This window comes from Amphiura filiformis, chromosome 18 (genome assembly GCF_039555335.1).
Source record: "Amphiura filiformis chromosome 18, Afil_fr2py, whole genome shotgun sequence".
NCBI classification, from domain to species: Eukaryota; Metazoa; Echinodermata; class Ophiuroidea; order Amphilepidida; family Amphiuridae; genus Amphiura; species Amphiura filiformis.
In genome coordinates this window covers 54,344,047-54,359,303 of record NC_092645.1, presented here as the reverse complement: position 1 = coordinate 54,359,303, position 15,257 = coordinate 54,344,047, and the positions used below count along the sequence as shown (strand labels likewise).

Genomic DNA, 15,257 nt, shown 5'->3' with positions numbered 1-15,257 from the left:
GTAGCTGCCATTGTTATTTCTACTGCTGACTTGTTGCTGCTGTTGTTTCTACTATTTGACCTTTTTGTTGCACTAGTCACTAGGATCCACAACATGCTCATCTATCAGGGGCACAGTTCTTTAACCCCAATAATGTGTACATTCATTGAATGACCTTTGAAAATTTTGGTACTAAAACTCATACTCTGCAACTTGAGGTCAAATTTTGCACTATGATTGTTTAATTGAGGTTATTGAACTATGCCATTGGGATGAGGCCATTGTGGTCCATAGTGAGTCTTATTGTGAAGGAGATGAAATATTTATAAAGTGTTGGCCACTGTATGTTATTCAATCTATAATCTATTCCAGTTCTTACCTAGCTGGGGTTTTCAACCCCCCGAGCTAGGTACTGTTTTGCTATCCGATCTTTCTTCTTCTTCTTTCTGGCAATAAATTTCAAAATGCTTCTCCTCCTACATGTTACACCCTACAATTACGTAACTTGCACATATGTATCGACTATGTCCAGTGCCCATAGGGTCTAAACAGAATTGGGGTCAAAGATCATTAAAGGGCATTTCTGGTATTTAACCAAATATTTAACTCAAAATGCTTCTTCTGCCACATATTAAATAGCACAATGACGTAATTTGCATATATGCATCGGCTATACCACACGCCTATAACTTGTACACAGAATTGGGGTCAAAGGTCATTAAGGGGGTAAAGTCTTACAATTGCATTATCTGGACATCTGTAAGGGGTATGGGGCTCAAACTTGGTTACAATGAATCTCATGACCAGGAGAACATTTTATGGGGTCAGGTCAAAGGTCATGCAGAGGTCAAACTTTTCTTTCTTTCTTTCTGGCAATAAATTCAAAATGCTTCTACTCCTACATGTTACACCTTACAATTACGTAACTTGCACATATGTATTGGCTATATCCAGTGCCCATAGTGTCTAAACAGAATTGGGGTCAAAAGGTCATTAAAGGGCATTTCCTGTATTTAACCAAATATCTTCAAAATGCTTTTTCTGCCACATATTATACAGTACAATGATGTCATTTGCATATATGCATCGGCTATACCACACGCTTATAACTTGCATACAGAATTGGGGTCAAAGGTCATTAAGGGGGCAAAATCTTACAATTGTATTATCTGGACATCTGTAAGGGGTATGGGGCTCAAACTTGGTAACAACAAATCTCATGACCAGGGGAACATTTTGCAGGGGTCAGGTCAAAGGTCATGCAGAGGTCAAATTTAAGAAATGCATTTCCTGTACATCTGTGAGGAGTACTGGGCTCAAACCTGTTGACAACAAACTTAATGATCTGGGGAACATTTTGCTGGGGTCAGGTCAAAGGTTATCTGGGGTCACATCTTAGAATTTCACTTTCTGGATACCTGTAAGGGGTATGGGGCTCAAATTCAGTAACAACAAATCTCATGACCAGGGGAACATTTTGCAGGGGTCAGGTCAAAGGTCATGTAGAGGTCAAATCTTAGAATAGCTTTTCTGGACATCTGTAAGGGGCACGCGGCTCAAACTCAGAGACAACAGACTTGATGAACATTTTGAACATTTTGCAGGGGTCAGGTCAAAGGTCATCTGGGGTCAAATTTTAAAATTGCATTTTCTGGACATCTGTAAGGAGTACGGGACTCAAACTCTGCGACAACAAACGTCATGACCAGTGGAACATGTTTGGAACATTTTGCAGAGGTCAGATACCTCCACAACACCAACATGCCCCAGCTAGGTTTGTGGTCTATGACCACCATTTGCCACTAGTTGTCTATGCATTCCAACTGCCTCCATAGAGATTACATACAGACACAACGCCTCATAGCTCCAGGCCTTGGAATAAGAAATATAATAAATATATTCGCATTCTGACATGCATTTTGAATTAATCCCAATTTGACCCCAAATCTGGTGACATGATGATAATGTGAACTTGAACATTGAATCATACTCATGACATTTCTTTACAGAAAATTAATATCAACAAATTATTATTATTGTATATACTATGTTCTAAAGAAATGTGAGAGTTCAGGTACAAAACATGATATCCGAAGGCTGCCTTCATGTGTATTTTTATATTGGTCTGTTGTTCCACACACTACCTTCCATATGCTGCACAAGTTAGACCAGGTTTAACTTTAGAGTTGGTCCAACTCACCTGTGGAGATAAGTCCTACAGAGAATGAACTTTGGGTATTACTGTATTGGTCCGAGTATAGTCCCACCCGTTTTTTAGGTGAACATTTTTCACAATTGGGGGTGGGATTATACTCAATTTCAAAAGAAAAAAAAAATGTTTTTTTTTTAAAGTTTTTTGGGTTTTGGAGTGTCCCTGGACCTAGAACTTGATACTAGGATCATTCATGGTTGACCTAAAAAAATTTTTTTTTAATTCAAGATGTTTTGTATTTTTAATATGAAAATTGATAATTTGTATTCTCATGATTTCAAAATGCATTGAATTTGAATGCATTTTGAAATCATTAATAGAGTACGACATGAATACAAATTATCAATTTTCATATTAAAAATACAAAACATCTTGAAATTTTTTTAAATTTTTTTTAGGTCAACCATGAATGATCCTAGCATCTAGGTCTAGGTCCAGGGACACTCAAAACCGAAAAAAAACTTTAAAAATTTTTTTTTTTTTTTTTTAGAATTTCTGGAATTTTTCGAAAAATGGGGGGTGGGACTATACTCGAACGTGGGACTATACTCGGACGAATACGGTAACTGTTAAGGGCGAATAGAGATAGCTTAATAATATTAGATGGCTGGGGTTTAATTTTTGGACTTTGTTAGGATTAAAAGAGGAAAAGAAAAGATTAAAGGGATCCCTCCCTAAGTCTAACCTCCATAAGTAAAACCAGGTCGAAATTGTTTTGTGCATACGGACCATGTGTATGCAGGGCTGCAAATTCGATGTGAATCAATCTCGCAAAAATCTCCTGAACTTAGTTTGGGAGAATCAAAATTGGACAAAATCATGCATATTAGGCCAAGTAAAATAAAAAACATGTTTCACGTCCGGATTTTTGAAAAAAAAGGAGGAAGAGGGGGCTTTTTATTTATTATTTTTTATCGCAAAATCAGTGTAAATACCTATAATTAAAGCTGTTTTAGAGCTTTTTAGCGTATACAACAATGTCTGGAAAAAGGAGGAGGCCTCTTTTTATTTGTTGTTCTGAGAGAACTATTACAAAACCTTATAAAATTGTTCCTTGTATATTAGCAAGGCTATAGAAAGTATCTCTACTGAATTTCAAAAAATAAAAATAAAATTGAAGAAACCTCAAAAAAGGAAGCGGGAGGGGACGTGAAACATGTTTATTTTTTTATGTGGCCTTACACACAGTAAGCATGGTATAAGCACAGATTAATTAACTTAATTACTATAATTAGGCCCTTCACATTTTATGATGCCATTAGGTCTTTTCCTTCCTACAACCCAATAATCTAATGCTTGGCAATAAAATGTCAATTAAAAAATAACTCAAAGCAGCACATCGCGTATAATATCCTAAAACTCTTCATATGTTTTAACTGTACACAGATCATCAAGTATGCCACATGCATAGTATAAATGGTCCACAATGCCTTTCTTGAAAAAGAAGAATTTAACCCTTCTTACAGTATAGGCCTACATATTATGTAAACACAACGACTGACATCAGGGGATTTCCCTTCGCTTCCCCTGCACATCCAATGAGGATGATATTGAAATTATTCACACTGCAAGTTTTGTGTGAATTTAAAAATCATTCATGAGGAATGATTTAAGGTAGCTGCCTCGGATGAAGTACTATTGTAATACTATTTCCATTATCAGCATCGATGATGGCCTTGTACAATCTGTGTATTTTTGCGACTTGCAGTGGGAGCGTAATTTTGCAAACAGTTTAATATTACAAACAGAGAAAGGTGGCAAAAGAAATTTTTTTAAAGAAAAACAAAAGGTCACTATCTTTTTTGGATATGAAGCTGTGGATCATGAAGTGTCCCTTTAAACACAAACCTTCATGACAATATTCATCCACTGCTGATGAACATATTGCTGTTCCTTCTTTCACATTGCCATATTCTGTTTTCTCTCACAAACTATCCCCATGACAGAATAACATAAAATAATATTGAAACCTATCTCAATGGACAATTCCAGTTGAAATCCATACACTCCCTGTTGAAGACATGTTCTTATCTCCCACACAGGGAGCGTGAATTTCTAACAGGTTACCTGAATGGGTGACTATTTGAAATCTACACTCCCTGTGTGGGAGATTAACTCTCAAAACACATGACAAGTTTTTAAAAAATTTCAAAATTCCAGAATTCTACGATTTCATGACCATATTTGGAATCAGCATGAAAAATGCATTAAAATGAGTACAAACAAGCCTAGTATTGGTTCAGTGGTTCTTAAGATAGCTCTTGATATTTTGAGAAAATATCTCAAAACTTAAGACTTTTGAGCCAATGGCTAGCACGCAGAGCACTAAGGTCATGTCAGTGGGTGTATGGATTTCAACTGGAATAGCCCAATATTGCAGGTCTCCTTGCAACCCACCCAACCATATTCTATTTCATGTACCATCGCTCATGCCTACGGGCTGTATATATGTTGTAATACAGACGTAATTTCTCCAAGGACCATGTTATAAATGGCAAACAAGCATGGAACCGGCATGTTCACACAGATATCAAAATATCAGGATTTCACGAGAAAATCTACCAAGCTGCGCCCCCTATCAGTGTTGATTTTTAACCATCACAGTGCAGGCTCATATGTGACGTGTCATGTCAAAAGGAGACACTTTTGGGCAGGATCGTAAATGGAGAAATAGCCAAAAATCTGCTGGTGGGTGAATTTTTCACAATTTGGGTTTGTTGCTAATTTGTGATGTTATTAATGTTAAAAATATTGTCTGATAGTTTCAGACCGGAATGTAACTGGCATCTTGTATTTTTTGAGACATTTTTCAAGTTAATTCCCACTCTCAACATTGTCAATAATATTTTTAAAGGCCGATATCTCAATTTCCAATTTTATAATACCATAACTTCCGAACTCAATATCTTTGCTTAGGAATGTCCAAATTCATTTGGGAAAACGGCGTTGTGGAGCAAAATATCTCTATATTTAAGATATGTAAAAACCTCAAAATTCATAACCTGCCCAAAAGTGTCTCCTTTTGACATGACACGTCACATATGTAGTAGAGTTCCTACATGTATATAGTTACGGGCAGGGACAGGCGATTTGCGCGGAACTTTCTTTCCGCGCAATTCCGCGCAATTTAGGTATACATGATTTGCACTGAAAAAAAATAGTTCCGCGCAATTCCGCGCAATTTGCTATTTTTTTCCGCGCAAATCGCCTGTCCCTGGTTACGGGTTAAGTATCTCTATATCTATATGCGGAGCATTGACGGTGTGGGGTACAGGGACAATTTGAAATGCGCTCAGAGGTCATTTTAAAATTTGAAATTTTATACTTTAGGAGTTGGAATGAACCACTTGACCCTGCTTCTTATTCAGTCATCTGCACTGTGCATTATAAGACTAAGAGAATCAAAATTATTTCTTGCAAGTCACGTTTTATCACAAATTTTGACTATAATATTATGTTTTAATTCATGATCGTTGGGAACTGGTGGCCCATTGTGTATGTTTTTTCTCCCTCCACCAGTTCCAAGAACAGGGAATAAAAAACTTCAAAAAAAAAAAAAAAAAGTTTTATCACAACCAATTCCTCAATTGGGCTATTCCGCTTAATATCCACACTCCCCTGTGGAAGATTTAGCTGAAGTCTTCCACAGAGGGAGTATGAGTTTTGAATAGAATAGACAATTGGGTAACTTCCATTTGAAATACTCACTCCAGTTGTGGAAGATATGGGTAAAGCTATAATACAGGGGGAGTATGGGTTTCAAACTGATTAACCCTGACCAGTTCCATATGAAAAACATACTCCCCCTGTGGAAGATATTTCCAAAATTTTCCAAAGGGGTAGTGTGGATTTTAAATGGAATAAAAAAATAAAGCGCAGTGATTTATAGTGCATTCTTAAACACCTGAGAACGTTCCTGCAATCTCATTGGTTTTTACCTGTGTGATATGACACGATATCACACGGGTCATCGCGTGTGCATCAATCGATACTCGCTATTTGAACCAATCAGAGGCGCATAGCAACAACGGGACTGATCGATTTTAAGCCCCGGGTAGTTCCGTGCAAAATGTTGGATTTAATTTGATTAAAATTTGTAATAAATACTTGTGGTATTTCTATTTGAATTGAAGTGTTTATGAGATCGAGAATAAAGGTATTGTTTTTAGCCGCTGTCGTGCATCTATCGTCTCATATAACACGGGTGACATCGTTATTTTTGGCGTAAAACAACTCGGCCTGTCGCCCGTGTTATATGAGACGATAGATGCACTCCAGCGGCTAAAAACAATACCTTTATTCTCTAACTACGCACAGGCACAACACCTAGACATTGATCCACAAGTCTCAGCACACTTAACAGAATAGCCAATTCTAACTGATTTAAACCTTTTACGTGTATAAAGTCAGGTAAGTTGCCCAACCATACTATTTGACTGTTGACTTTGCTAATCACTAGTTTGTTGATAGTTGTATATAGAAGGACAATTGAAAGCCAGAACAAATACTAGCTATACAATTCAATCTGTATATCAAGATTATTTCATGTTTGAATTGCAACCATCTTGTTTTAATAACACCATATACCATGACCACTATAAAACGGTGGTGAACCATCCAAGACTTGCGACTCCAGTAAACTTAGGCCTAAAAAATTGTTTGGTTGGCGTAACATAAAAAAAATTAGGGTAGGTCTGTGCATGCCGGCATTTGTTTTTTACACATATATTTTAAAAGCTGTAAATTGCATATGATAATGGCCTTGGAACATTTTTTTATTTCTTTTTCATTTTCATTTTTTTTAAATTATTTTTTTGGAAAAAATAAGAAAAAAAGTCTAGGGTCAGGCCTATTTTTAGGGTCGGTCGGGTTACACCAATCAAACAATTTTTACTTATTAGGCAAAAAAAAAAAAAAAGCTTTTGAAGATTTTAAAATCAAACACGGAACACAGTATATTTTTCCCCAGTAAAAATAGGGTTTTTATGCCTTTTGGTTCAAAATTTTGAAAAAAAAGTCCACTTTTCAAAATCAGCCCCCCAAAATAAATCCTGACGGGGATTTGCCATTTGGTCTAATACCATTTGGTCTAATATCCATTTCGTCTACATCCATTTCGTCTAAACCCATTAGGTCTATATCCACTACGTACAATAATCATTTGGTCCTTTAATCATTTGGTCCGATAACCATTTGGTCCGATAACCATTTAGTCTAATAACCAATAAGTCTAAAACCATTTAGTCTAACAACCATTTAGTCTAATACTCATTTGGTCTATAACCAATAGGTCTAATACCCATTTGGTCTAATACCCATTTGGTCTACACACCATTTAGTCTTACAAGCATTTAGTTTATTAATAAATAGACGAAATGGTATTAGACTAACTGGTTATTAGACCATACGAGTATTAGACCTAATGGTTATTAGACTAAACGGTTATTAGACCAAATGGTTATTACAAAAATATTAGACCAAATGGTTATTAGACTATATGGTTACTAGACATATCGGTTATTAGACACAACAATATTAGACTAAATGGACATTAGGGTGGGCCAAAAAACACCTTTTTTCTCGGATCGACTTGGAACTCTCGGAGAATTTTACTAGGGTACATACTACTATTGTGCTAAAATATCAGTAGGATCGGAGCATGTTTCGCCCAGGCAGTAGATTTTCACAAAATCCCTACTTATTTGCAATTTCTTACTGTATAACTCTATATAGAGAAATCAGTAGAAACATCCTGGGAAAAGTAGGCATTGAGATGACATCATAGCCAATATTAAACAATTTGGGTAGTTTGTTTAGACCCTCCAGAACATCACCAAATAGCAAGCAGTCTCCAATTGGTTACCATTATTTTTTGCTATAGACCTGTATTTAGTTAAAATATTGATGATATTTGAGTTGCTAAATTAAGGGGTAGGGGTAGCATTATGGAGCATTTCCCCAGTTCTACTGAGTCAAATTTCACAATCTTGGTCTTGTTGGGTAGATATGAACTGCAAAAGTACAAACAATACATGAGATATGAATTTCGAGCAGCTCTGACATGACCAGGGGTTAAAGGGTCATGTGATGCCTGATTTGTAGTAATTTTCAAGGCTGTGTGACCTTTTGACCTCTGGTCAAAACATGGATAACCGAAAATCATATAGCATTTATTTTTGACAATGCTGCAGTTCATATCTATGCAACAATACCGCATTTGGGAGATTTGACTGAGTAGAACTGGGGAAATTCTCCATAATGCTACCCCTACCCTTAATATAGCAACTCAAATATCATTAATATTTGACTTACATGCGTGTCTTTAGCAAAAATAATGGTAACCAATTGAGACGGCTTATTTGGTGATGTTCTAGAGGGTCCAAACAAACTACCCAAAGTGTTTAATATTGGTTAGAATGGCATCTGAATGCCTACTTTTCCCAGATTGTTTCTACTGATTTCTATATAGAGTATACAGTAAGAAATAGCAAAAAAAGTAGGGATTTTGTGAAAAATCTACTGCCTGGGCTAAACATGTCTGATATTACTGATATTTCAGCACAATACTACTATGTACCCCAGTAAAATTCTCCGAGAGTTCCAAGTCGATCAGAGAAAAAAGGTGTTTTTTGGCCCACCCTAATGGACATTAGACTATATGATTATTAGACTAAGTGGCAATTAGTCTTTCTGGTAATAGACCAATTGAATATAGACTAAACGGGAATTAGACGAAATGGTATTAGACCAAATGGCAATAGACCATCCTGATTACGGGCCTGTTCACCATTGTCAAAGTAAATTAACTCAGAAGATAGCGATCTGATCAGCTTTAATTCTTTGCATGCAATCAGGATTTCTTTTCTAGTTATCTTCAGTAGATAGCATGCTTATCTAATTTCAGCTTTCTTTGCAATCAACAAGAGATTTATCTGCAGTTATCTTCAGTAGATAGCATTCTGATAAACTTTCAGTTTTCATTCCAGAAAAATACAGCACTAATTTTTTGAGATTAAAAAGTTATTATCAAGTTCTGCCAAATGAAACACAGTTCAATCCTAATCATTCATTTAGTCCTAACTGAAGATAAAAGAAAAAGTTCACTATTTTACTAGTTTCTTGAAAAAAGAGCCAAAAACACGCATTTTCGGCATGTTTTCTGACAATCGAGTCACAAAAATCAAAGACTTGGAACAAGTCTAAGCATTCAAAATCTTGAGTATATGCCGAAATTTTGCTCTAATTTGCACTTTTTTGTGTTACTTTTGTTATAATGAAACAAGTCTTTTCCAAAAATTAGAATGCATGAACTGAAATTAGTCTTAGTACAAGTCTTTGGGCTTGATTGTCACAGCATACGAAAAACACCCAAAAAACACATGTTTTTGGCCCTTATTTCAAAAATAGGCCAAATATTAAAATTGGACTTTTATTGCTAGTTATGACTAACTAAAGGATTAGGATTTAGCTATGTTTCATTTGGCAAAACAGGATATTTTTTAATCCCAAAAAATTAGTGCTGTATCTTTCTGGAATAGGGAGTAGTACTGTCCGGTTTTATTTCTATGGTTAAATAGCATTTTGATCACCTTTCAGCTTTCTTTACCATCAATTTCTACCACAGCATTCTGATCAACTTTTCAGCTTTCTTTGCAATCAGTACCTACCAAGTTACCTCAGAAGATAGCATAATATGATAAAACTATCAGATTTCTTTGAATACGTATCTACCAGGTATTTATTCTACAGTAATATCCTCAGTATAGATAGCATTCTGATACACATTTAGCTTTCTTTGCAATCAGTATCTACCAGGTTTGTTTTTTTAGTTTTTATCATCAGAAGATAGCATTCTAGTAAACATTCAGCTTTCTTTGTAAGTATCTACCAAGGTTTTTACTACAGTTATCTTCAGTAGATAGCATTTTGATAAACATTCAGCTTTCTTTGCCATCAGTATCTACCAGATTGTTTTTTCTAGTTATCTTCAGTAGATAGTAAACTTTCAGCTATCTACCATTTTTACAGGCCAGTAGATGGTTATTTTCAGTAGATAGCATTCTAATAAAAAACCTTTTTCAGCTTTCTTTGCAATCAGTATCTACCACTGTGTTATCCAGTTATCATCAGTAGATAGCAGTGCTATCACTCTAACAAACATTTAGCTTTCTTTGCCATAAGTATCTACCAGGTTTTTTCTAGTTATCTCCAGTAGATAGCATTCTGATAAACTTTCAACTTCCTTTGTAATCTACAATATTTTACAGTTAAATCTTCATTAGATGGTTATCTTCAGTGGATAGCATTCTGATCAAACTTTTCAGGTTTCTTTCAAATCAATCCATAAATTTCTTTTTACAGTTAAATCGTTGGTATAGCATTCTGACAAACATTCAGCTTTCTTTGCAATCAACATCTAGCAGGGCGTTATCCAATTATCTTCAGTAGATAGCATTCTGACAAACATTCAGCTTTTTTTGCAATCAGCATCTACCAGGCTGTTACCCAATTATCTTCAGTAGATAGCATTCTGACAAACATTCAGCTTTCTTTGCAATCAGCATCTATCAGGGTGTTATCCAATTGTCTTCAGTAGACATCATTCTGACAAACAATCAGCTTTCTTTGCAATCAGTAGGATCCAAACTACACACCATCCACACAGTTTGAATAATAAATTCAATGCAAGTTTCCAAGGACTTTTTTGTACAAATTACAAATCTTGTTCATGGTAGCTGCATACAAAATAACTTTTGAACCATTTTATGCACAAAATATTTGACTTCAATGCCAGTTGCACTTGCACAAAACATGTTTGTAAAATTGTCGAATTTTGCTCATAGTCGCCGCATACAGAAAAGGATTGATGGCGGAGTTAAGGTACAACAAATTCCCCAACATGGCACGAATGTTACTATTATTACACCGAGGACAGAAGAGGCTGATGATAATAGTGTACAATACGTATGGGAGCGTGCAGATGTTGACTACCATTACGAGGGCACCAAGTACCACTGCTGCCTTCTTGTAGCGCTTGTTTGGGTCATTACGAGATATTGGCATAGAAGAGCTATCGCTTGGTTCCATACCAGATGCAGCTGAGTTGTTGGGATGTCCTTGTGATCTGGACTGAGTGGTGCTAACACTTGTTTCCATTTCAGCAACACTTGTATTTGGCCTTTGTGATGACAAACTTGTGCTGTTGCTAGGATGAACAACAACTCGTTGGCGTAATTTTCGCATCAGCTGAACAACAAATGCAATGCTGAATATTTCAATAGCAAGGAGGGGACCAAATATAACAACTGTGAACAGCACAAGTGTGAAAGCTATGTTATACTTCGGTGGTGAGCGGCAACTTTTGCTGAAATCAAAGTAGTCCTGCAATTCAGCTGGTGTCAGCTTATCCCACAATAGCATTTCGCTGGTTCCCAGCAAAATCCCAATGAGCCAAATCCCACCGATAATACACATGATCCGCTTTCTGGATTGGATCCTCAGATACTTGGGATAGGCGCAAGATACAAGCAGAAATCGGTCCACACTTATAGCTACAGTTGTTATCATTCCTGCACTTGCAAACAAATCAGATAGAAAGCTGAAAGACTGGCATCCAAATTTACCATAAGGCCAATATCGAATTGCCGTTGTCGGGTATGCATAAACTCGTACCAGGCCCATTCCAAAGTCAGCGCACGAGAGATTCAAAATCAGCAAATTGACAGCTTTTTCTCGCAGAGAACGTACTTTGAAGAACGCCACCATTGTTGCCATGTTGCTGATGAGAATTACGATGATCACAATGCTAATGGCAATTACATTAAGAATACGTAGGGTAGGAGGGAGATCCATTTTGTAATAAAGACTTAGAGCGCTGGACGAGGATTACAGCTAGAGATGAATCCAGATGATCGTAAAGCTGAATATACAAATCCTCAAATTTGGAGCTTTCAAAAAATATCACTTTGACTTCTCACAAATGATGAGTTGTCATGTAGAACTGTTACATTGCATTATGAAGACGTTAGTCATCTGTACTGCTTCAGTAACTGTAAGTACCGTATGCTTCTTGCAAACACTTTATACCACTAATCTCTGTTTATTTACTTTGTAACAGGTTAATTTAGTTTGATTGATAAAAGCCCAGATCTATGTTAAATTCTGCAGGTTTGACGAGAAATCATTGAAAGGTTCGCATACTATTATCAGTTCAGTTAAAAGCTTAAGTGCATATTTTATTTCAAGGTCATCTTCATGTGACTTGAATCAAATTGAATCAATCTTTTTTAATAAAGTCCCCACATGTATACATTGGGCTATGCCAGTTAAAATCCATACACCCCCTATGGAAGACATGACCTTTATCTTCCACAAAGGAGGTGTAGATTTCAAATGTGTTCACCCATTCAGGAAGCCCCATTTAAAATTCACACTCCCTGTGTGGGAGATTAAGGTCATGTCTTCCATAGGGGGCATATGGATTTCAATGGAATGGCACATTTTGAAGAAGGAAAACCACAAACTAGTAGCAAACAAAACAAGACAACAAAAATATCTAACAATAAAATATACAAAAGCTATAACAATTGACATTGAAAAGCAAGGTAAACAAAAGTTTCTTATTATAAGAGCACACTAAGAAATTGCTGTAAAACTAATTTGGAAAGGTGAAAGGCTACATTAAGTAAACTGACTCTTTCTGACTGATTCTTTGGCGACGATAATTTTTTGATCTGGAACCTGTGTTATTTTCTTTTGAAAGTTCAGTTAACTTTTCAAAGCTGAACCTCTGACACTCTAGATTATTTTGCGCTAAATTTTCAATAGGGGACTCTGTCTTGCAATTGGTGGATTGTGAGTTTGAGCCTCTGCGCTGGCGGTGCCATCGTGTTGTATACTTGGTTAAGGTGTTTTACATTACCATGATTACATGCCTCTCTCTACCCCGGGGTGAAATGGGGAGATGTTATAATGAATATTGCCAATTGAGCGCCGCCCAAAGGTATGAGCATGCCTTGGGCATTGTATGGCAGTTGATATTCTAATGACAGTGGAATAAATGTAAAGTGCTTTGATACATGTGAAATGAGCTGTATAAATGCCAACATTTTATTTTTTTATCTATCAATAGCAATTAAAATCAACCTGACGGTGGACAGGGGCCAATCAAAGACATTGAGTATCTTTGGGCCAATGAAGCTTAGCCAGGTAAAGAGAAATACCGTATTTCGTCAAATAGTCGCCCCCCCCTCAAATAAACGCCCCCCACCACTTTTTTCAACCAAGATGTTTCAAAAATTCTGATATTTCCATGCTATCTTGTGTAGTAAGCTTACCAAGTTGCTCACATGGTAGCAGCAAATAGCAGCAATAAATGGCGAAAATCTGCATCGGCAACCCGGAAGTGAACCAAAAGTCAGTGTCAAAAGTTCATAGTTCGTCATTTTAGCGTGACTTTTAAGCTTACCTAATGATTTTAACGGGAATTGTCATGCTAAAAATGACCTCTAATAAACGCCCCCCCTTGGGAAAATGTAACGCCCCAGGGGGCGTTTATTTGACGCAAGAGGGGGTGCTCTTTTCTCTTGGCACCACATTTCAAGCAAACAGCCTTATACTAGATGTGCTGGAAATGGTTAAATTGAGCGCTACTAGTGATGCCAAGGAGCAAAATGCTGAAATCAATACAAGATTTGACAAGGGACCTGGGGTCCATTTCACTCAACTTTATGAAGATTCGTAAGTCTCGAAATCATTTGTAACTTAAGAAAAATCGTAAGTTCCATTTCACTAAACTTACTTACGAACAGCACCCTTCATAAGTTATAGGGATTTACTACAGGGACCCTTCGTGGCTAATAGGGATTACTACAGGGACCCTTTGTAAAGTTATGTCTACAGGCAAAATAACAAATTCTTGATCATGCGATCATGAGAGCCAACTTGGGTACACACAGATGTTTGCGGCGAGCGTACTACTCAAAGCCACACACTTATGGCGCAAGCACATCTTTTGAGAATTGTCCAATCACGGTCTTTGGTGTTGTTCCACAAAAAGTACGCTGACGCAACAATACGCAGAAAGTACATCTTCTCATGATCGAGAATTAACTTTACGAACATTTACTTGAGTTACAAAGGGTTAAAAGTTGAATAAAATGGACCCCTGATGGTATAATACCAGGAGTCATCATACAAGTACCTCCTAATACTTGTAAGCAATATTATATTACTCAGCTGGTGCCACAATTCCCCTTACCTGACTGAGTTGACCAATCCATGTTCATGATCATTACAAAATTACACACTGTGTTAACTGGTTTAAAAGAAGTGCACCAACTTTGTGGGAAAACAGCAGGTTGTGATTTAAGATTATGAGGTGTTCCAATAATTAATAAAAACACTGTTTTTTATTTTCCAGGTACAATTTTACTTTTTTTTTACCATGTCTAATTGGAATGTAAAATTAAAAGAGTTGGTTCCCGGGGTCATATGACTTAAAACTTGAGTGTTATCAAGATATTTTTTATCCAGTTATCTTCAGTAGATAGCATTCTGATGAATTCAAATGGTGTTTTCCGACAGTTAACCTCAGTAGATAGCATTCTGATTATTATCTATTTAACTCCAGTGACACCTCATCAATTTCCATGGTTTTCAACTTGTCTGATCTTAATCTTGTTTTTTGTACAGTTTTCTTCAGTAGATAGCATTCTAACATGGCTGATAGTATTCCAAAAACAATGTCTGATGTGAGTAAATCAGCTTTCTTTATACCAGTAATCAGTACATTTTAAATAGCGTTTTTCTGCAGTTATCTTCAGTAGATACATGTAGCATTCTGATTTAAAAAACTGTCTAGAATCCAGCGTATATCAGCTACAGTTATCTTCAGTAGATAGCTTTCTTCAATATTAACACTGTTAAATTGGTGATTTCCAACAGTTATCTTCAGTAGATAGCATTCTATTCTCATCAACACTGTCTAATGAGTATATCAGCTTTCTTTACAATCAGTATGATTTAAACAGTGGTTTTTTTTGTCCAGTTATCTTCAGTAGAAGAT

The 15,257-nt window shown here is 36.4% G+C and overlaps 2 protein-coding genes across 2 annotated transcripts in view; both read right to left on the bottom strand.

Annotated features, from left to right (window-relative positions):
- The window catches only part of LOC140138820 (rap guanine nucleotide exchange factor 1-like), a 263,652-nt gene that overhangs the window by 224,838 nt on the left and 23,557 nt on the right, over positions 1-15,257 (bottom strand). The gene's annotated exons all lie outside the window — the stretch shown is intronic.
- Positions 10,932-12,043, bottom strand: LOC140139640 (beta-4C adrenergic receptor-like). The gene has a single exon (XM_072161344.1). It carries the CDS (start codon positions 12,041-12,043, stop codon positions 10,976-10,978), a length of 1,068 nt encoding a protein of 355 aa, XP_072017445.1. The 3' UTR covers positions 10,932-10,975.

What these genes read in the sequence shown, in the direction of transcription:
- LOC140139640 (XM_072161344.1), bottom strand. Translation starts at nt 12,043, where the DNA reads ATGGATCTCCCTCCTACCCTACGTATTCTTAATGTAATTGCCATTAGC.